The sequence below is a fragment of the Glycine max genome, chromosome 3, assembly GCF_000004515.6.
Source record: "Glycine max cultivar Williams 82 chromosome 3, Glycine_max_v4.0, whole genome shotgun sequence".
Classification (NCBI taxonomy): Eukaryota; Viridiplantae; Streptophyta; class Magnoliopsida; order Fabales; family Fabaceae; genus Glycine; species Glycine max.
Window position 1 is genome coordinate 44944843 of NC_016090.4, and position 24097 is coordinate 44968939.

Consider the following 24097-nt stretch of genomic DNA (forward strand, 5'->3'; position numbering starts at 1 on the left):
TTTCTTAAATTATGTCCTAGTCTAACGAAAATTTAGTAATTTTATATTAATAAACTACCAATTTAATTCCAGAAACACCCAATAATTCATAAGCTTCTTTCTATCACAAACTATCCTGAACTTGTTGCATCATCACTGGTTACTGGTATGGTTATCATGTTAAAGCAAAATTCAAACTGACACTAGACAGTCTAGACTCAGGTTGATAAAGATTGCCTAACTCAGCAAGCATGCATCATTTGTAACTGCAAAACAAGCCTCTAATAATAATTAAGAGCAAGGTCTATATAATCAGAAATGGGCAGTTTTTTTTATATCTTTTTTGAGAGGGATAAAAATTAAAATAACTTCTTAACTTCAGTTGATGTGATGTTTAATATATTCTTGTTAAGGATTTTTTTTTTATCGTTTCATACATTTTCTTAATAATGTTATTGGTAAAAAATAATTTGTGTCAGAAATAGTGATTAATTTTTTATTAGAAATCATGACGCAAATCCCAATCACTTATATTAATTGTGATTGATATGTTTCATACATAATTTCACAAATTTTTAGTGGTGTGGTGTTTAAATTTGCTCAAGATTTTGACGAACGTTTAAAATAATTCTTAAATAAACAAATTTAACACATTATAATATTCGGACACATTCGAAACATTACACAACAATAAATTTTTCTTAAAAAAAATCATTAAAAAATTTACACATACATTTGTTTACGAACATGGTGTTGAGAGATGTTTGTACCTCATTTGCAATGGTATGTTGTGTTAGAGAGACGATAAATCTGATGGGTAATTTTCTCTGATATCTTTTAAAATATTGTGATTTTTTAATTAGATGATTCTTTTTTAAACTATATCATTATTGATGTGAAATATTAATTTACTTAACTTATCTTCCTGGACAACGTAACTAACTATTTTTAGATGGTGGTATGGTGGTGTCTGATCCATAAGAGTAAGTCATGGCAACAGCTTGCAATATTATATTTGAATATTTAATCTGTAACACAATGAAGTACGGTAGTAGCTAAAGCAGCTAACAATAATTTGAAAATTTAAACGGTAACAGAATGAAGATTAATTGCTTCTTATCTAATATATAGAGTATATATATAGCAACGAGACCCCAGCCTCATACATCATATATAGTATCAGTATTATAATTCTAATCTGGATAATAATTCCCCCTTGTAGGATCCTGGACCTTAATCTTCCAATGCCCATCAGACAAACTAGCATTCCTTGCTATCCTTCTCCACTTCACAATCCTTTCATTCATCTTCTCCGTGAGTTCACAATAAGCTTGCAACTCTTTTGGCATGGAATCATAACCTGCCACCACCCCCCGTGAGCCGAGTTACTCGCGAAAACATGGTGATCCTGTATGTCCCAGTTACAATCATAGTTCCTATAACACATCCACGGCTTCAAACCCAAGTAGTGTATGGTGTACACGTCATCAGGGAGCTCGTGCTTATTCCCATGCCCAGTACTACGAAAAGTCGTGAGCTGGTTCACCTTGGCCGGCAAACGGTGCCACCACGTGAAGATCTCGTTCAGAAAACCCTGGTCGCCGCCGTTGTAAGAACGCACCTTGGAAGTGATGTTCATCATTCTCTGGAACATGCATTGCGACGGCTCGATTACCATCAACCCCGAGTTGAATAACGTTTTCTCGTTAGGTGCTGCGGATAATTGAGGGAGCACGAATAAATGGTCGATGCTTCTGAGGAGTAAGAGGTTGGAGTCAATGAAGATGATTTTGTCGTAGGTTGTGAGTTGCCACATTCGTAGCTTGCTGGTTGTATGCACCCTTTTTGGCAAAGCGGCTTAGGATGCGTTGGATCTTCCATCCTGCGCTTTTAGACCCGTTGTGGATTGGGGACCGATTGATTTGTCGGCTAGGAGGATGAGATTGGTGTTTGGAAACATGGTCTGGTTTCGAAGGATGCTTTGAGCAAGTGTTATTGCACCACAAACATAAGCTTCTGAAGAGTGAAGAACGGTTACGTAGGCTTAGGCTAGCTTTGGAACGCGCGTAAGTGCCATGTCAATCCTCCATCCCTCTTCACCTGCAAATTAACCATTATCAACAATATGTGATCTTACATATATAACATGAGTTGGATAATTGAGAGAAAATAATCTCTAATATTAAAATTAACTTTCTAACTAATTAATTGGATAAAAAAATAAAAAAATATTGGTATTATAGGATTTATGATGTTATAAAAAGATAAATATAAAAAAATGACAAATGTTAGTAGAATGTTTTAAATAAGTGAAGGTTTATATACCATTTGCTAAAAAAATTAATGTCATGATAAAAAAAAGTTAACTAACTGAATAAATATTGTAATTTTTCAATTGAACTATAAAAAAATAAGTTTAAATATGATATTAGTTTTTTTGTGTATATATATATATAGCAACATTTATTATTAGTCTTCCAAATAGTTTTTTTTTTATCTAATCATGACTTAAAAAAATTAAACATAGTCAATATAACTGCTGCTATGAGATGACATGCATCTAGCTAGTCATGTTATATTAACGATCATTTTGAGACATGAAATGAATGATATGTTACATGCATGCCACGTTAATAAATAATCGTAGAGATCATTAATAAAAAAAATACAATTAAAGGCAAAAAAAGAACCAACGGGCATAAGCGTTTGCCGCTTGAGGCTCCTTAAATCAGGCATGTACACCAAATAAACACAAGATGCACTTTCCTATGATCATTCTCTATCTTGGTCACCCACCCACTCTCTACAGCCAAATTAGCCACCAGCCAAACACATCCCTAATCCCACATGGAACTTTTGCCATCACAACATTGAGATCCCCATAATTCTGCAACGCCGGCATTGGCAAATTTGGGCACTTGGGTAGACCCCATTTCCCGTTTTCATCAATCCTTTCGGGAAAAATATCCTCCCATTTGAAATTCTTATCAACATGATCAAAATCTATAGATATAGTCTCTACTTGGGAGTGAAGTGCATCTAATTGTTTTAATATGTTACCATCCACTCTAGCATCGATATTAACGAGGCCTACCGTAATTTTGTTTTTGTTATTGATGATACCTTTTGCTATGACATCAAACCAAACGGGTCTTGGTCTTGGTCTTGGCTTCGGGTTAACCTCAAGCATTTTGGTGACTCTTTTGTGCTTATCAGAAAGTACAAAGAACAAGAAGGGTAGGGACACGAGTAGGAGACAAATAAGAAAACGCTTTATTCTTGAATGAGATCGAGAAGGAAATTAAGGACTTGTTAGAAACCATTTCTTTTTCTTTTTCTTTCTTTTTGAATTTAGTGATCGTGGTTTGGGTTGGTGACTATTTGACAAGATGGCTCCATGAGGAAAGGCATAATTATTGTCAGCAAGTTTTAAATGATAGTGCTGCATTATATTTAATGATTTACTATATGGTTGATATAACTTATTATAGTATCAATTAATTAAAAAATATGTTTAATTATTATAAAAATTAATAAAGATAAATTATGATTAAAAGTGATAATGTAAATGCGGTAAAGAAAATAATAATATAAAAATACTTTATATTATAAATACATAAACTATTTATTCTTTATTCTAAGAAGAAAAATAGACTATGCATTATAATATAAAATTATTTTATATTATTATTAAATTATAAATAAATCATAATTTATGATAAATTTGTTAAATTTTATAAATTTATTTTAAAACTCATACAATCTATGATTAAATGATATTTTAAAATTACTTTATATTATATTGCACCACCATTGAACTGTTGTTCTATTTCATTTTGAATTTTTATGATATGTACTATTTGTAGGGATGAATGAGAATTATTATTAAGAAATTTTGAATAACACCTTCTAAACTCTTTTATACAAACATGTTCATTGGTTAAAATTTATTATAAATAAAAATAATAAGTCTCACATTTATTTTAATTTTTTAGTTTTTAATAAATTTTAACCAATAATATGTTAGAAAGAGTATATTAAAGGATGTATTACTACTTATTATCACTTTTTAAATTATTAAATTTGTTCTTTTGACTATTTTTAATTAAGTAAAAATAAACAATTTATATTTTCATATAATGATTTAAAAAAATAGTTTTTTTTATAATAAATGTAATTGAATACTAATTAAAAGTCAACATGATTTTTCTAATCAAATTTATTCAAAGTATTTAATGCATGTTATTAAATTCTCTTGACTCAGAACGTTACTTGCCACAACTTGATAATTATTTTCTCCATTCCTTTTTATTTGTCATATTTAAAAAATGTTTCTATTTATTTATCATTTTAAAAATTTAAGATAATATTATTTACTTTTTTTTGTCAATTAAATCCTTCATTTCCACCTAATTTTTAATTAATTAACATGTTTATTTATTGTGGAGTGTAATGGTATAGTGTTCGGAGAATTCTTATGTCGTCAAGGCAGGCCAAGTGCAGCATTCAAACAAGATTGTTGAGGTATAGTGTAATGGTATAGTGTTCGGAGAATTCTTATGTCGTCATTCTCCCACTAACAAAAAAAATATTCTTTTAAAATTACTTAACTTGATTTCTCCGTAAGAGTTGATACAGAAAAGGAAATAAAAATATCATTGAGTTTGATTCTCTGGCTAAAAAAACTAACCATTAAGAATGGCTATCTAAGAAAAAAAAAGTTGATATCCGATTCATTTTATACAAGTTACTTGTAAGTTGTAACTACATGACTTTTTCGTCATTCCCATGGCATGATGCATTTTCACCCAATACTTAGCAGAATTTAGGATGTGTATTATGCGAATGAAACTTTCACATATTGATCGTAACGTGTGACATGGGAAAAGAAATTAAATACTTCTAACAACCATTCTCCTAACAACCACAATGTTCCAGGGTTTCCCTTCATTTCCGCAGTTCTCAATCTCTCCTGGGTTGGGACTAGATCATGGTCGTGGGTGAGGATTCTTAGGAGTGTGTAAAAATTAGTTTGGTAAAAAAATTGAACTAGTTTTAAAATATTGATTTTATATTTTGTATCTAAATAGTTAAATTAATTTAAAGTCTGGTTCAAAATTAAACTAGTTTTAAAATATTAATTTTAAACTGAACTGATTTTTAATCAGTTTTAAATTAATTTTAAAGGTTGAACCAGTTTTGAATTAAATTTTGAACAATTTTTTTTAAAATAAAAAATATTTAAATAACCGAACTAGTTTTATAAAAACAATCCAATCAACCAAATTGATTTTATAAAATAGTATATTCATTTTTTTTGAACTAGTTCAAAAGAACCAATCCAATTTTGTTACAATTCGGCTCAATTGGAACCAATTTTTTTGAACACCCTAGACAACCGTGTGTAGCTCTTAAGTCCGAACATGGTGGCACGCACGCACTTACATTGCTAATTTTCAACATTAATTATCATCAGATGTATATGATATACTACTTTATATTTGTCCTGTTGTGTTCACATTAGTAAAAATTATTTATTTATCAGGATATTCGATTTTGTATGTAAAATTAATAATCTTTGATTCAGCAAATTAAAAGATATATCTGATATCTGACTAGGCACAAAAAAATACTACTACTTAATACCTGAGGCACTTTACTAAGTATTGAACGTACACTGTTGTGCCCAAATTGGCCCAACCTGATGGAATTGCTTCCCCTTTTTTTATCTAAACATATATGCGCAATATTTTTTTTTGGTGTCGTATCTCCGACCCAAAGGAAGGAATACACTTTTTTTTTTTTTTCTTGATATTCATTGAGAAAGAAACAAAAGCAAACACCTCGAATGTTCCCTACCATTAATTCTAGAACAAATCTTACACTATAAGTAGGAGTTGTTGCAAATTTTACAGGTACCATAGCAATGCCTACTATGCTAGAGTAGGAGGAGTAATCACAGAGGAGATGAATAGGATGGAGTTGGAGATTTTGTTTAATTTGGAATTTAGACTCTTCGTGACAACAGATTTGTTCCTGAAATATTGTGGGAAGCTTGATAGGGCGGTTGAGTTGTCGGAGAGTACTAGATTCGTTGCTCCCATTAGTCGTCAACCAAAGTGAAAAATGACCAACATAGATGAAAAATCAATGAATGAATCGAGGTTGAGCAAGTTGTATTTTTAACCTTGGCGGGAAGCTTCACCGAGAGATGTGAAGTATGCTTAAAGATGGTGATAGAACTTTAAGACTTTAGTTTTGATGTTAACTTCAGACTTATTGGGATGGGTTGGGTTTTCTTGTTTTTCTGTTTATGACATGGAACATTCTTGATATGTGCCTACAAAATTTCTTCAGGTTTGAACGGCAATCATATTATATATGCGAAATATCAATTTTTTTTTCGATAACTAATACATGTTGAAGAATTGTCTCACATATTATTTTTAAAAAATAATTTCAATATTTACTTATACATAATATATATATATATATATAATTGATGCTCAATATAATTTGAATTTGAATTGCGGAAAAAAACTTATTTTTCTTTAGAAGAATTATTTTTGTCAAAAAATATATTTAAAAATTAATAATTGATACAAGTGATAACGACTTGTATTTATTATTCAAGTGGTTTAAAAATTTTATCTTGATTGATTATTAAATATGAAATAAATTATGTTAAAAAAAGAATATTCATCTTGTTTGTTTAACATCCTTGACGAAATAATTTCTTATCAATATCATAATTAAAAAAATATGTATTTGTAAAAAATTGAATATAACTTATAAAGTATAAAGTATCTAAAAGTGTGTTTGAATTCAACATTGTGTAGAAAAAAAGAATTCAACATTTTATCCTTTATCTTAGTTTGATAAAAATCTTATACGCCAATATCTATTTTTATTTGGAAAAATTCGTTTTTATCATTAGAAAGAAAAAAAAAGGAAAATCTTTAAAAATATCATTATTTTACTTTAATTTCGGCCCAACTCAAATCTTAAATCCAATAAAAAAAAAAGAGTACCCAAATATGAATTAGGATCCACCACCCTACCCGATCCATAACTCATTGACCCGTGCATGGTCTCAGTAATCAAACCCTTATTCTCATAGCTCTTACCGCGTTCTTCACTCTGCCACCGCAAACCCTTCCTCACAGCACTCATCGATTCTTTTGGTGCCGTATTTGTCTATTCGGCAAGTAATTTATTCTTTGTTGCGGTTATTGCATTATACAAGTTCAATTCCAATGTATTCTCTATGTTACTTGAATACTCGTTGCTAGCACTCGGAGGTCTCGTCTTTCTATGATAAACTGCAAACCTATTTATGTTGAATTATAGGTTTATCATTAATGTTTGCTTGTTTGTGAATGGTTTTCTGGTTTTTTTTTAAAAAAAATTTAAGAACAAATGTGTATGTTAGTTCTCTTATAGTTGTGCTTGTGATGTGTTAACTTGAAATTTGAACCAAGTTATGGCATGTTCCTACTGTTGAGCGTGTCTTGGTATTTGAACTGAGATATTCTTCTAAAGTCATTGATACAATGAAATTGATTTGTGGCTAGATATTGCCTGTTAGCTGGTTTGGGAATGACATTGTGTTGCTCTGGATGGTTTATTTCCACTCTTTTTATGACTAAATAATGCCTCATTCCTTGCATAGCGTACTTTGCCCCTTAATTTCGGGCGGATGCTGAATACTGCAGTTTGTTAATTTTACCTGTCTTTACTCGTGACATATTCAGGTTGAAGTTGAATAATAGAACATTCCATGGCTGAAGAAATGAAAATGGTAGAACCTGGAAGAGGTAAGAGGAAGTTTTTCAAAACGCAAGGCCATAAAAAGTCAAGTAAGAAAGCAAAAGTGATGCCACCACAACATGGACAAAAGAAAGTTAAAATAGACAAAAAAATGAAGAAACTTTTCCGCAAGCGAGCACGGGAGTATAATTCTGATGATGAAGAAGATGATGAGGCCACTGTCCCTGCTACCTTAGAGCCTAAAAGTCTGGCATCTATCACCAATAAAAGAAATGACAAGGATGGCATAGAAAGTGAGGATAGGTCTGAGGATGAAGGAGCTGCTGGACCACAAAAAACATGGAATAAGAATGCTACTGATATGAATTATCATAGCTCTGATGATGAAGGGGAAGATGATGATGAAATTCAGCCAGGAATTACAAAATTCACGGAAGGATGTAGAGCATTCAAGATGGCCTTTAGGAATCTTATGAAGAAGAGTGTTCCTGACGACATGTTGGTAAGTTAGGTGATCATACAACAAGATTATGTTTATACGGAACATTGGGAAACTCGTTTTTTTAACACTTGGATAATTTGTAGGGTCCAATATTGTCAGGGCAAAGGAAACTTGTTGTAGATAAACTTGCAGAAGAGGAAGCAGAACGCAAGGTCAAGGGAGAGGCCAAAAAGGAAAAGCAGATGGTAGTTTTAAATTTCAAGTTGACTGATTTTAATGTTATTCAAAGTAGTATTGTCAATTTATTTGTATCCTCAGTTATTGTCACCCTTAAGTCTTGTATAGTAATCTTATTGCTTGTTACAGTTGGCAGAAAAGGGGCATGTCAAACCTGCTACTTACTTGGATTCACATGAAAAGTTTTTAATAAGTGTTGCTACAAAAGGAGGTAAATGATTTGGATTTTCTTTTAAAGAAAAATCTATGGCCTTTTATTCTTTTTGATGACTTGCATTTTCCTGTTACTGATTTGGACTATTGTCATGACCATGCATCAAATTGGATTACTTTCAGTGGTCAAGCTGTTCAATGCTGTAAGTTTTCACTTACATTTTACTAAATTTTGGTTTCTTCCTAGAGTTTCTACCCATGTCTCTTTGCTTCTTTGTATCTCTATCATTATTGAACGGGAGATTTTGTTCACACCTGTTACAGGTCAATAAGGCACAAACTGCTCAGAGGGGGCTGGACCCCTCAAGGACTAAAGATGCAAAAGGTTAGTTTGTTTAATGCTGTATTTCCTAGAAAAACATTCAGAATAGTTTTTTTTTTATTATTGTTACTAGAGGGAAGAGATATATTTTAAGTAAAAATATAATTAAAGAAGAACAAAAAGTTGGGAGGTTAAATTTAAAAAATAAATGTGATTGGAAAGAAAGAAACTGACAATATAAGAGTAGTGGTAGTTGCTGTAGTTTAAAAGAGAATAGTGGAAGTTTAAGAAGGGTGCAAGGGTAAAATTGTTTTATGAAATGTGTACACCATAAGTGGGTATCCCCTTTATTATTAGTATAGATTATGAGGAGGAATCAAGTTACTCCAAGAGTACTTCTAAAAAATGTATGCCACATCCTCACTATTCATTTCTTGAAATCTAATGGTTTTAACGAGTAACTACACTTAACCTTTATTTTAAAGTTACTAGGGATGGGGAGTAATTCTTTTAAAGTTACTCTTGAAGTAACTTGATCCCCCCTTTATTATTATTATTATTGTAGTACTACAATTAGGGATGGAAATGAGCCAAGCCGCTTGTCAAGAGCCTATGGCTCGGCCTATTTAAGACTCGGCTCAGCTTGGCTTGTTTACTATAAAGGTCAAGCTCAAGTTTTTTAAAAAGTTTTTTTAGATAAAAAGGCCAAAGCCAAACTATAGAAAAAGCTTGTTAAGCTGGGCAAGCCGGCTTGTTTAATTAGTGATAATAATAATAATAACTATTATCTATACTATTCTTATGGCATTATGAATCACAGGATGAAGTGATATAAAGTGCTTAGAGAATTCACTTGCATGTGAAAAAATTTTAAAAAGAAAAAGACTCAAGTTAAATTCAGACAATTCAAATATTTTTATTTGGTTATATTAGTATAAATCATCTCTAATCCATATATTTTTTAATATTATGCTCTTTTTTTTTTCATTTTCTTTTGATATACTTTGTGTTTTAATAACTTGAATTCAATATGATTTTGTTTATCAATTATTTTTGGATTTGTACATTACTTATACGAAATTTTATAAGTTTTTTTTAATTAGTATTTCACTAGGTTTTAAAATAATTAATTGGTTAAAACTTAAAAGACGTCTTTAAGCAGGTTTTTAAATAGGCTCGTAGGCCAAGTCAGACTTTTATGTAAGCCAAACTGAGCCTTTAAAAAAAGCCTATGACAGGTAATGAGCCAAACTTAAGCCTTGCATATTCAACTCAAGCCGAGCTCAAGTCTAGTAAAGCTTGACTTGGCTTGACTCATTTCCACCCCTAACTACAATACATATATTATTGATTCTCTGTTCACTTTATTCTTTTGTTCATTCCTATCCGTTCTATTTTCTTGGATTGTAACATTTCAATCTTCGTAATGACTAATGTGTGCATAATTCTAATTATCAAATGTGTATCTGCCAGAGATACGAAAACGGACGAAACAAGCCTTCTTTTCAGAGTTAGGGAAACCATCATTGCCTGCAATTGGCACCACTACAAAGGTGATTTACTACTGCCCATTCTATTTTTGTGTCAGTATTGGCTGGGTCGTAGCTAACAATTCAATAATTTCAGTTTTACCAGTTCACCCTTTTGTATTTTATTATTGTTAGCAGCAAAATCCTGAATATGGAAAAATTCTAAACATACTATTGTTGGAGTGGGTTTAACCAGTAATGCTAAATATATTATTATTTGGTCTTCCATTTTGAACTTTTATATTTTATCCAGTCTCCTAAAATTGTCAAACTGGTTAAATTTGGTTTTGAAACAGTGCCTTCACATTTTTTATTAGAAGAACTGATACATGTTTTAGATCTATAATACCTTGTTTAGCTACCATACACATTTTTTTTTTCTCTCAATAAATTATAACAAATGTATCTTAATGAGGTAGCCTCCCTGTGTTGTTAAATTATCAAAGTGTTTGGGTTTTTTTATACGCAGGCCAAGGAAAGCACTGATCGGGTAGAAGATGAACAACCTGCTTGGGCTCCATTACGAGATAACTATATGCTGACAAGTTCAAAACTAAAGGATTGGGACAAAATGCCTGTAAGTAACCTTTGAAGTTGTATCTACTTTTATGCTACGCAGGTAGCTTGCACTAATCATTTTGCATTCCTACAGGATAAAAATGTATCAGATGACATGGGAAAAACTTCTGAAGATAGTAGTTCAGATGAAGATTAGTAGTTTAGAACTCAAGCAAGCAGAATTGAGATATTCATGGTTGGACAATCTGTCAGATTTTTAATATTGGTACTGTTCTAGTTATTGGCATAGGAGTATCTTATCCATACATTTTACTGCCAATGGTGTACTAATACGAGCAATGAATCATTGGTATGAAATTTAAAATATTAGAGATCTGTTTTTCCTATTCCATTTCTCTTCAATAGGTTAGAAAAGAATGGACTAGTGACGAAGTTGCACGCTGATGGGCTAAAATTTGGTATGCATCACCCATTACTGAATAACATTTACTGAACATGTTGAATCAGGTTTTCTGTCTTTTCTTTCCCTATTACATTAGGAATATGATTATCTCCAGTAATAGGACTTTTTCTATTTTTGATCTACAAGAAAACCGGATATTGTATTGAAAGCTAGGAAAATATCCTGCATAGTCAAATTTCAAATTTCTCCTCTGTAGTTTCAAAGATAATTCATTGGCGTCTTTGAATGGAAATGCACTTCAATTCCCTTCCCTAACTCACTCTCTAGTCCTCTCAACCTGCATCTACTTCTAGGGAAACACTTATTATATTATTGGAATTTTGAGGTCTAAAGATTTTTTTTACCTACAATTTCATTCTAACTATTATCATAGTGATGGTTAAAAACCCTTACAATGTCTAAATTAATTATTTTAGTCAGGGTGACCACATAGATCAGTGTGCCAGCACCTGAAAAAATAGAGTGACAACATAAAAATTAAGTGCATTGTTGATCGGATTGAGTCACACAATTTGTCAGAGTTATCGATTTTTCAAAAAAATCAGTCGATTTATACTGGATCATGCCGAGTTGATGGCATGCCCAATAGTAAGAGGCTCAAATCGACTATCCACCGGTTTCCGGTCAGCATTTCTTGTATAGGTTATTATTTTAGTTATAACTAAAATATATTTGAGGTATGTAAAGTTTGAAAAGTATTTATTTTATTTTATAAAACTTTTTTGTATTAATTTAGTTTATGTAAAAATAAAATATATTTTTATTAGTTTTCAGTGATAATTTTATTAAATCAACAAAGTATTTTATTTTTACATGAATCAAATTAATACTAAAAAAATTATTAAAATAAAATTAATAATTTTTAAATTCAATAGGGACTTCAATCATATTTTATTCTAAAATTAATTATTTTGAAATGCAAACACTAACGCTATTAGTCTTAAAAAATCACTCTTGAAATATTTAGTAAAAAAGTTTTCGATAATTAGTGTTAATCTGAAGGAGGAAATTTCACATTTAAAGGAGTCAAAAGAGAAATTTTAAATCATAAAAGACCAAAGGGTTACTAAAAACATAAAGGAACAAATTACTATTTTAGTGACAAAATCAATTGGATTTTGAAAAATCTGCCTTAAAAATGATTTGTACCAAAATTTATGATCCTTAACCACGGAGAACACTTTTTTACATTGTAAATTTGTAATTGCATGGAAATGAAACTTTGAAAATTATCCTTATAAAATAATTATTTAATTTATAATTTATAAAAGTAAAAAATAATTTTAATTTGAAAAGTATAATATGAACACGACAGGGTTTCTTTCCGAAGAGAAGAGAAGAGAGATCTGAGAGAAGCAGAGCTGAAGAGGTGAAGTGAAGATGATGTCCGGAAAATATACGTCGATTGACGCGCAGCAGCTTCAGGGATCTGTTCCTGTGAGCCTTTGACTCTTGACATTCCAAATCTCGTATCTCATATCTTCCACATCTCACTCACTCTCCTTCCTTTTTTCAGGCCGTTCCAGATTCACGACCCGCCACCGTCAATTTCGCAGGTTCTATTCCGCCTTTTTCTCCTTGCCAATTAAATGATTTCATTTCGATCTGTTATCATTAGCCAGGTTGGACACTGCTTCTTTATTACCGGATCTAATAATAGATTTGTAATTTGTTTGCATTTTAGATTCAAATCTTCAGACTTTTCCTCCTTCTGGAGCTCAGGGCAAGATCACCGCTGCTTCCGGGCCTCCTCGTGACGCTGATGGTCTGTGTCTATATCCCTGGATTTTATTTTATTTTTAAATATCTTCTGAAAGCTTTTACTACTCCATGATGGCCTTTGTGCAATGAATATTCTAACCTGAGGACTCTAGATGAATGATTAAGATAACCTAATAAAGGGGATGACATCATAGGAACTTGGGTTTACAGACACTTGTCATGCTTGAAAGGTTTTCAAATCTGTCTGTATTAATATTCCCCTGATCTAGCTTTGAATTTCATGAACTTGTTTATCCTTTTAATTTTTATCGTATTTATCTGATTCTGATGTGTGGTTGCAATAGATTATATTAAATTATGCATGTGATTGTCTGATGTGGATGTTAAAAGATGTGCTTGGAAGAGGGAGCTCTAGTTACTCAATATTGTGCTATAGCAGTGTAGCAGCCTTGGGCTGCTACTAAGTTTGCATCACAGTCTGTTTTTGAACAGTGGCCGCCATGGCCGCAATTGTGTCCAAACTCCAAAGTAGCTCTAGTTACTCAATATTGTGCTATAGCAGTGTAGCAGCCTTGGGCTGCTACAAAGTTTGCATCACAGTCTGTTTTTGAACAGTGGCCGCCATGGCCGCAATTGTGTCCAAACTCCAAAGTAGCTCTAGTTACTCAATATTGTGCTATAGCAGTGTAGCAGCCTTGGGCTGCTACAAAGTTTGCATCACAGTCTGTTTTTGAACAGTGGCCGCCATGGCCGCAATTGTGTCCAAACTCCAAAGTAGCAGCCTGTCATGGCACTTATTAGCCCTACAATGGCACATCTTGAAAACCAAATTTTCCCTTGAAACTGTAGTCTTCGGGGTGGGGGGGGGGGGGGGTGAGATTTCCTTTCCTCTATTCAGAACTTAAAAACCATAATTGAATTTGAATGTAGTAACTTCCCCATGCCATAGTTGTCAAAATCACGATTCAGATTGTGAAATCCCACATGCTAAGCAGCCTTCTCCGTGCTGAATTGTTGCCTGGATTGGTCCTGAGTGTTATCACGATCTTCCACTTGAAATCGTTGGATCGTTCTATCCCCAATGAGTCAGAAGTGGGTCAAAAAACTGGTTTTGAAAACCCTAAAAACACTTCATTTCAGTTGTGTTTCACATCCATTCCCTTTCACGACATGCTCTTCTTTTTCGCAGGCTTCTTCTCCTTCATTTGCAACTGCTGGACCTCTGTCCTGCACCTCCACCGCTGCCCAGGGCTGCCACTGATTGCGCCTCTGTTTGCAAACTCTGTTTTGCGAACTAAAGTCGTGTGAAATGTGATTGCACCACTGTCACCCAGGCTTCTTCTCTCATTTGCAACCTACACCTTTTCCGTTCTTGCTATCTTCTCTTTTCTGATTTGGCAAGATTTTTATGGAATGGGCTTAAGTGTGTTTTCTAGTTAATGGGGCCTTAGTGTGTAATATATAATTATAACTATTTAGAGAATGGGACTATAACTTTTAAAATGATTATAAGGTATAATGATTCTCTTTTGAATGGGCCTAAGTGTTTCTCTTTTCTCTTAATTATTAACAATCATGATAATATATTATAATTATCCTGTTAATTATAATGTATTATTATGGTTATGAATTTTCAATTTAAGTTTGTTTAATGATGTAATTTAGAAGCTACTTTCTTTATCTGTTTGTTTTTTATGCGTATATATTATATTATATTTGTATAGTATAATTTTGCGGTTTAGGTAAGAGTATAGGATCTTACAATCCTAAGTAGGATCTCTAGTTTAACAACCTTGCTCTATGCTTCTCTCTTCTGTGCGACCAACACCCTCCCACCTCCAGCGGTATTTCTGGCAGACACCCACTCCTGTTCTTTCTCTGTTCTGAACTCTGATGCACACGCCCAACCTTCCTCAATCTCCTTTTGTGCTCTGCTGAAGCCTATGGGTGAAAACATTGACACTGCATTGCAATAGAATAGCTTGAAAAATATCAATGATAGATGAGTGTGACGTATGGATTTTTAGATTTATTTTTTCTTTCTAGTCTGAATTCTGTTCCATTTTTATTGTCTCTTAACCAAATTCAATTTTGTTCTATTTTCTTGTTATTTACTAGCTGTATGTTTCATTTAAGGCCTATGATCTTTTTCCCCTCATGTTTCTTTTGATTTGAATTTTGCACTTCTTTCTTTTACTCTAGGGGATGATTGATGCTTATTACTTATGGTATTTCCTTCTGTCGTCCATCTGGCAATTTTATGGCTGGAGTTGATATGCTTAATTATTTTTCTTGGATATCTGTTTGACATGTTTGTGTTGAATTGTCTCATTCATTTTATGCAGATTCATTTTCAAAACCTGTATCTGGTTCTGATGAACCGCAGCAGGGTGGTTGGTTTCAGACTTTTACAATTGCTGCTTACAAACCATACTTTGATGTTGACACTTCAGATGTTCTAGAGAGGATTATCGACTCACTATTTCCATTTAGAGGATCTTTCAATGAAAAAACTGCTACCAACCCTGATTTGTGAGCAACTTTGTCTTTTGCTCATTTCGTTGACTGAGCATACTACCAAGATTTGGTTCTGATTTCTGAAATTTTCAAATTATGAAATGCATGTTGTTTTTAATTTTTATGAAGAAAAGGTGTATCTAAATTGTTGTGACCAGTTTTAATATGCCAATATCTTATAAACTAAAGTCATGTATTTAATTATCTGTTTGTTTTGTTTCATTTCTTATGTAAGTTTATCGAAATATCTTCTGTTACTAGTTAAATACTGGTGTCTGGAGAAGATGATGCTCACCATTTTTTATTCTTGGAGAACAAATACTTTTATAATTTTGCCATAAAAAGGCGGGAATTTTGTGCATGTAATTTTGAGTTCATATAAATATATGCAGGTATGGTCCATTCTGGATTTGCACTACCTTGATATTTGTAGCGGCATCTATTGGCACCTTTGTGACATACATAGCGCACAAGCTAAAGAGCAAAGAATGGGATTATGACATAAATCTGGTGACTTGGTCTGCTGGTTTGTTTTATGGCTATGTTACCATTGTTCCTCTTTGCCTGTATGTAATCCTCAAATATTTCTCTGCACCGGCTGGCCTTGTGCAACTATTCTGTCTGTATGGGTATTCCCTGTTTGTCTTTATTCCAGCCCTGGTAAGTTATTGCTCTTTCATCTTTCTATCTTTTATTTTAAGCAAGTATGAAATTTGACATTTGCTTTTTATTGTATTCTCAAAATTTGAACCCTTTGAGTGATGCAGTGTATGTCCGTTGTGCCACTGGATATATTTAGATGGGTGGTTGCAGGTGTGGCAGGGTTCATGTCAGCAACATTTGTGGCACTGAACCTCCGGGCACATATCAAATCAGCAGGTGAAAGGTGGTTCTTGATTGTTGCTGGCATTTTTCTGTTGCAGCTGGCTCTAGCTGTGGTACTAAAGCTTTACCTCTTCACTGTATCAGTTTAAGAGGAAACTGGACAGTATGGATGAAATATACAGAATGAAGGTATAGCTTTTTGGCATTGTAGGTTTTCATGGATACAATTTGTAGCTGAAGCATGATTCACAGATTAAACCATCGTGTATTCATTCTTTTGTTGCAATATAGAGGCGAATAACTTGTGATCATCATAAAAGCACTTGTCTTTGACGTTGTTAATGCAAGTTATAATGCAGGCTTCTGTGATTCTTTTGTTACGTTTGTGAATTAAAGCTTCAATGATTAATTGTTGGGGGTGAGTTTTGAATGTGTTTTTACTAGTCGAAAGTTTGGACTATCTATATGGTTCATTGCTGACGTTGAAATGCACGGGTACCGTTAGAACTGCTGCAAAAGTACGTTGAGAATGAAAGACACAACGGAGTTTTATTTTAAAAGCATGCTTAGGGTGCTCCAATGGAATTCAAATTGCAAAATGTTTTCAAAACAGTTAATGATATATTATACATAAACTCTCTTTCCACATAAAGTCATAAAGCACAGATCCCTAAATGGATGGTTGAAGATGTTTTCATCACTACAGAGCATAAAAAATTTTGGTCACTCATTTTTCTCTTCCCCCTTTCAGTCATAAACTCTCTTTTTTCACGTTCTTTGCGACCATCCCTTTGCTGCACGTATCTGGATTCAATTAGTGGCTTCAGTTCTGATTGTTCAGTTATTTAGTGGTAACCTACCTTCACTCTTGGACAAACCCGAGTCTTGCTCAGATTATCGGTGTACATGTCAAACAGAGGTGGCAAATCTGTTGATGACAATTTGCGAATAACTACAGGAGATCTGCAAATACATGTTCGTTTTAGATAAGGAATTATGTGGGAACTTTTGCTCACGCTAGAATGAATGAAGTTGGGTTTCAAGGAGTTAATGCACTATTTTTAGGACGGATTGGGTTAAATTGCGTTGAGTTGAATACGAACATAATTGTGAAAAATAATAGTAGGTTGTGTTGGTTGGTGTGCCTCAACCAAAATGGTAATTGAACGAGGCTTCTCCCGTTTGATGTGGAAATATAATTGTTAAAACATATTTGCTAGAAATAAACTCTATAAACAGAGCCCTTACACATTATTATTGTATCTTTTATTCAATCAATTACACTTGCATTTTTCCTCAAAGTTCTGATAAGGAAATAACCCTTATTCATTTTAGATAAGGAATTGACTTAGATCTACTTTTGATCCCTAGAATTTTATAATTGTGTAATTTTGGTTTCTGAATTTTTTTTATTATACATTTAGTCCTCCAAGTTTTTAAAATTACCAAATATATAAGCTCTGGCTTTTTGAATCATCTACCGACACTAATGTAAAAAAAATTAATATTAAAGTTGATTAAATTTGAAATATGTAATTATGCTTGACAAATTGTCAACTTTAGCACTGGTTGGACAAGATATGGCCCTGCAGAAAGTCAAACTACAGAGATTAGGCGGAATCTACCAACACACGAGTGTAAATGACTTAAAATGAAAGTAGATTAAATTTTCACAATATAATTATGCTTTGTTCATTGTCAACTTTAGCACGGCTTGGCATGATTTCGCAGTGAAAATAGTGTAAATGCAGGGAATAAGATATTAGGCAGAAAATAGACAACGAAAATGCTCCGCTCCGCGTCAATACGAACCACGGGATGACTTTATTTGTTTGCTTCAATAGTTTTCAGAGGAAAAAATCATATTAGTCATCAGCGTATTAAATTAACACACCATAGTTTTGCCAACAGAATTTGACCCCAATAGCAATTGGTAATAAAAGTCAACACAATATCATACAAGTCTTTTCCATCTTGCTTAGTGTTTACACCAAACTTTTTGGTAATTACAATGACCTAATTTTATTTTCGGCCGGTGCCAACTAAAGTTAGAGACGAGAAACAGTGCTTTTCCCTTGAGAACTTTGATGACTAATAGAAAACGGCCAAAACACACAGGTTTTGAAGTGATAAGTCAATTGGATTGAAGCTCATGTGCACAACTTACAAGTCACTTGATCAACTTTAAAAAATGACAAATTTCTGACACAACTACGAGTGCTAAGGTTGAAAAAGATGAATGCCACAAGTTTAAAGAAAAGACGTTACAGAATATAAAAGCTGCCACAAACTAGTCCAAAGAAAAAAACATGCTCTATTATATACATTATTCTAGAAACATTAAGACATGATCTAAAAGATGCCTTTTACAGTTTACTGAAATCTCTTACTACCTTGACTAGCAAATAACTCAGTTTTATGAGACATTTGTACTGTGAAAAATAAAAAATATGAATATAACCATAGGAAAAAGAAACAAGAAGTGATATACTAATCCTAGAAAAAAGCATTGACCGGCATGAAGACATTGATGAAGCACATTTTGGACTTTAAAGGTGAAAAAATGACAATAAAATAAACTAAACGAAGAGTCAAGTCCTGATCCTCTAATTGGGGTTGTATGATTGACAAAGGTTAGGGTGATTTTGGAAGTATAAGGGGTTCATTAATTGACTTGAAACGAATATCCTTAGCCATAAATGTTTAATAATTGATAAATGAATGGTTGCTTGGTATCCATTCCAATAGACAACAGTGTACATATTTCACCGTCAAACATCAATGCACAAACTCTCGAAGTTCTGATTTCTGAAACGTCCTTATATTATATGTCGGGTCGGGTTTAATTACATGGACACTGCACTATGTAGTACAACACATGAAAAGATGGTCAAACATTATTAATATAACTTGATCGATAGTGGAACTAATATTACTAAGTAACTGAAACACGAGCTTGACCATTCGTTTCCTACAGTTCCATGGTCCCTTTCTTTACTATGAATAGTGCTATGGGGTGGGGGGCTAATAACTATATCTCAATTTCTAACCCAGCATACTAAATGAGTCACAAGCCACAACTCATACGCCATATCTATCTCCTTTTCCCTTTGATTATCTTTCTTTTAATTTTCCTTTTGGTTCAAATATAGAAACCAGAAGAGGCTTAGTAATAATCACTGACAATTGTAGTGAAGTCATGTCAATTTCAAGGTCTCAAGTGGGGTGTCTATTGCTGATACTACTAAGTATTTCGGTTTTGAACCCTCAAGTATTGTGTGCTTGGTTTGTAAAAGAAGAAGTGGAAAATTTGCTCAACAAGTCTGCAGTATGGAGGAAAAGCTTTACCAATGAGACAAATGGAGACTTTTATGGTACAGTTAATAATAGAGTAGTGCCCTCCTCTCCTGATCCCTTGCACAACAGGTAGGTGGATCTTCCTAGCCCATGCCCGTGTAATCCTCTGTTGTTGCAAGGAGAAATTATCGTATGATGTGAGATTATGCATGTTTTCTTTCAATCTCCTTCTAACATGTAATCACATATTTTCAATTTACGAAAAAAAAGTTAATAACATCTCATATAGAGATTTTATGGAGACCACGTAAGTTCACTTACAAGAATAGCTGCTTCTTATGGGCCGGGCAACAATTTTGTTTTTGAAAAATAGGTATTATTCTCTTTAAATACTATTTCAAGTGTTAAAGCATACACATAATCTGTTTGTCATTAGTATTTTTTCATTATTCAATCAATCCTAAAGAATTGTATTTGTATCCTTTTATTTATTTTTGTCAAGTGTTAAAGAGGTGTATCCTTTATGCAGCAAAGCTATAGTCATATAGAGAAGGTTGTTCAGGTTATCTGGTCCGGAGGTTGAAGCTTTGAGTTATACTAGTATTTTGTAGTGTTTAAAAGGTTAATCATGATGATTGCGTTTTTTTAAGCAAGAACAATGATCATTATTTTTTGTCAAACAACATGGATTAGGAGTTAAGGACTGACCAATAATTTAGCAAGAATAAAATTCGTTTGCAGATTACAATAAAAATCTCGCTTCCCAGCTTTAATGGTCATGGACTAAATTTTCATCAGAAATCACTTGCAGTCAAAAGTAAAGGATACATGTACTTCAAAAAGAATAAAATGTATAAAGAAATAAAAGAAAAATAACAACAAAGTTAGGAGAAGTGGACTACGTGCATTACACTCTTCTTTTTTTTGTCATCATCCTTCAATTCATCGGGAGAAATACATCATAACTAATCCAAAATTCAGCTAAAAGATAAGTAAAATCTAGCTAAAAATTATTTCCGCCAAAAATCATATTCGAATAGTACCTGAACAATTCAACCTTAACTTGAACACACTAATCACTTGTGCCCAATCACTAATCAATCATTAAGTTGAAGATTACCCTCTTCGGTGTTCTGTTAAAAATAAGTATGCAGAAAATTTGTTACTAAAGGTGCGCGAGAGTTTATTCCCTTATGTTGTGCCAAGAACAAGATCAAACACACTCTCACAGAAGTGTATCACTCACTCAAGCTTGATTAGGAAAAAAATCGCAGAGAAAAGATAAAGAACACAAGATCAAAGAGAAGACAGATTTACATGGGCAATGTGCTCATGTTTCAACAACAAGCTATATTCTCTTATTCGGACTCTGAGGAGAACTCTCAATGATAACAATCCTGAATCTAAGACACAGTTACAGATTTTTTCTATCATCTATGGCAGAGATCCTTTTCTTAGCTTCTTTCACACTGCACTCTAGGCTATATACAAGGAATAGAAGAACTATTCTAATTGCCTAACTAATAACTAACTTAACTGTCAAAACAGAAAGTTAGTTATGTACAGCTTTCCAAAAGTAACTAACTAGTTAATGATTGCTTGAGAACCAACAAACAACACCTTAAATATCAACTAGTGTGACATAATTTCCATTCCTTACAATTGTTTATAAAAACATGCTTCTCACATATGATGATCTAATCAGTCAAGTAAGTTAATTTGTAGCACACTATTTAGATCATTAATTTGACAGCCGAAATGGACTGCACTCCCTATTCTTGTCACGTAAGATATATTTCCCTTATCACATCTCTGAATTTTTATCTCTTGTTTTTTTTTTTTTTTCCCTTTAACCTGTCATGCGCAAAGGATAAGATGTACACAGTACACTGATGAGTTTCTTAAACCATACAAGGTGAGTGTCATTTGAGAAATTCGAGAAGAGTTAGATAAATAACAAGTTAACATCACACAAATTAACTCCTAATTAAGTTCACTTCGGTCTAGATTTACACAAAAGAGAAGGGGGGAATGAAACTAAAGTGTCCACAAAATGAAGCTCAGAAGAAAGAGCAAAACACTCAATCAAGGTAGTTGATGAGCACAAACAACGAAACAAAGAGCAAGAAGTCCACAGAAGCAGCATAAGCACGAACAGAAGTTGCAGCAGCAGAGAAACTTCCAGTGGTAGTGTTGGTGGTGAGAACAAGAACCATCCAATCATCCTCAGAACCAAGCCCTGCTCCAGTGTACTTGGAATTGTTGAGAAACTGTGCGTAACGATCAGAATGAGTGTAATTAGAGAGCACAATGGTTGGTTCCAGCTTGGAGACACAAACGGGGAGAATGACCCCATCAGTGGTGGTGTTGAAGTTAATGTCACATTTATTTATGTGCTTCTGCAAGTTTGGGATTTTGAGGTTCCCACTACCAGGAACAGATGAAGGGTAGTATTGGTTCACGTTTTCACAGGGCATCTTCTCTATTTCTTCTGCAACTTCATCAGCCAAACATGTTGCCTTCGAAACTTGGCTCAGGGGTACCAGGCTCCGTGTTTGCCTGTAGCTGTTGATTCCCTTGAATACACTGTCCTCCTTATCTAATCAAAACAAACCATGAATATATAAGATCATTATATTAAGTGCATGAAGTTAGAAATGTTGTGCACCTGTCATGCAAATTGAACGAATAAAAACAAAATGAAAGCAAAAGCAAGAGTTTTGATCATTTGGCAAATTACTTTTGCTACTTTTCCTCCTGATTTCCAAACATGTACTAATAAGGGTTAATGGTGTTTTTGTTCCATAAATTTGATAATTTTTTGGTTTTCTTCCATGTCCTTTTCAACTCTCATTTTTCATCACTACATTTTATAAATACCTAAACTTTCATCAATCTAACTCTGTTGTGTTGGAGTACAGTTACTTGATTTATCTAACAAGAGAGGCAAAATTCGTGTGTTCCATCACTAGAATGCCGGTTAGAAAGATCACCAAATAACTATATTGTAATTTATAAAAATTAGACTGAGACAAGAAAAATGGTATTTAGAAAATGCAGAGCAAAAAGTAAAGAGTTTTAGAAGTTAAAAGTTAAAAGGCAAAAACCAACATTTGGCAATTTTATAAGAACCAAGAACCCCGTTAACCCTATTAATAATTAATGAAAACTAGTACGGAACCCCAAAGAAAATTCATGAATTGCATTTTAGTTGTAATAGAAGATCCAGGGAAAAGTTTCATCAAGCAAATCACAAGTTTATACAGTATGCATGTAATCAAAGCCCTTAAGCTATTCATGCAGTTCGATTAAATTTTTCATGCGTAACTAATATACTTCAAGTAAGTCAAAGAATTCTCTTTTTTTAACAAAAGAGATACAGAATATGGAAAGAAATCAAAGAATTAAACAGATGAGAGTGCATGTGTGAGGGAAGGAGGTGATGTGCAGAGAAAGTACCACTACACAGCACTGGATTAGAAAAGACTAGGAAAGCACAGATCGACGCAAGAAGGAAGATGCAAAGTTTGAAGGCGTCCACCATGGTGAGTTTGAATCCCAAATGAAAACACCTATTGATGATGAATTAAACTCTCAAGAATTGGTGCCTAAAGTAGCTAGTAACAGGTTTCAACTGCTTGATCTTCCACGTGGCTGACATGCAAGGTAACAACTTAATCCCTGATCTGGTTACTTCTAATTATATTATTCAACTTCTTATTAGTGAATTAGTTCTCAAAAGAATACTTACAAATTATCTTTCAATAACATCTTCACATTACTAGCGAAAATCAATTAATCTATTTATCTTTGTTGACATACGAATATTAACTCTAAATTAATTAACTAATTCATATACAATGATATACCAAACTTAATTCCGTTATTTTTCAATTTCTTCTCTGTGATCGATGGAGCCTTCTACTTTTCTGCATAAGGAGATTTCTAATATTCTTTCCTTTAGACGCCTCCGGTGCAAGAAATCGACACAAAACGTCAGCACATCCTTCTGCCAATTCTCGCCGGCCGCGTAATTATTGGGGCGCCGGCATTGTAATTTGTAGCAACATTATTATCTGTTTTCGATCTCCATCAACACCACATGTACTCTTATGCTGTGTTTGTTTGAAGAAGAAAACGTGGAAAGAAATATATAAAAGTACAAAGTAAGATAGCTTTTTAATTTATTTAAATGAATAGAAAGTAAATATATATATGATCATAATCCAAGTCTAGTTTGGTCTTTTAGGTTGGTCCCAACTATTTTGGCATTTCTTTGGGTTCCATCACGAGACAATGTTATCATTTTTTATATTGTTTTT

At 33.1% G+C, this 24097-nt stretch overlaps 4 protein-coding genes across 5 annotated transcripts; 2 read left to right on the forward strand and 2 right to left on the reverse strand.

Annotated features, from left to right (window-relative positions):
- Positions 1-1172: 1172 nt before the first annotated feature.
- On the reverse strand, positions 1173-2715 carry LOC100781135 (putative UDP-glucuronate:xylan alpha-glucuronosyltransferase 4). The gene is given in 5 exon segments (XM_014774269.3): positions 1173-1339; positions 1342-1808; positions 1810-1882; positions 1885-2022; positions 2670-2715. Coding segments are annotated over 5 exon segments (891 nt in total).
- Positions 2716-7032: 4317 nt separating this feature from the next.
- LOC100817676 (RRP15-like protein) lies at positions 7033-11337 on the forward strand. Of its 2 annotated transcripts, none has more exons than XM_003521660.5 (9): positions 7033-7183; positions 7734-8251; positions 8335-8436; positions 8558-8639; positions 8765-8784; positions 8906-8966; positions 10377-10456; positions 10902-11009; positions 11085-11337. In XM_003521660.5, the coding sequence occupies exons 2-9, from the start codon at positions 7760-7762 to the stop codon at positions 11145-11147; spliced, it is 1008 nt and encodes a 335-aa protein (XP_003521708.1). In that variant the 5' UTR covers positions 7033-7183; positions 7734-7759; the 3' UTR covers positions 11148-11337. The 2 variants fall into 2 exon arrangements, with proteins under 2 accessions (XP_003521708.1, XP_006577248.1); XM_006577185.4 differs by having other exon boundaries at positions 7053-7187.
- Positions 11338-12701: 1364 nt separating this feature from the next.
- On the forward strand, positions 12702-16858 carry LOC100818738 (protein YIPF1 homolog). The gene is made up of 6 exons (XM_003521662.5): positions 12702-12851; positions 12931-12970; positions 13099-13179; positions 15482-15668; positions 16046-16313; positions 16421-16858. Exons 1-6 carry the CDS (start codon positions 12795-12797, stop codon positions 16625-16627), a joined length of 840 nt encoding a protein of 279 aa, XP_003521710.1. The 5' UTR covers positions 12702-12794; the 3' UTR covers positions 16628-16858.
- A 4822-nt stretch (positions 16859-21680) lies between these two features.
- On the reverse strand, positions 21681-23358 carry LOC100306255 (uncharacterized). Its single transcript, NM_001249176.2, has 2 exons — positions 23235-23358; positions 21681-22374 (listed from the first exon to the last, which is right to left on the reverse strand). The coding sequence occupies exons 1-2, from the start codon at positions 23317-23319 to the stop codon at positions 21857-21859; spliced, it is 603 nt and encodes a 200-aa protein (NP_001236105.1). The 5' UTR covers positions 23320-23358; the 3' UTR covers positions 21681-21856.
- Between the last annotated feature and the right edge of the window lie 739 nt (positions 23359-24097).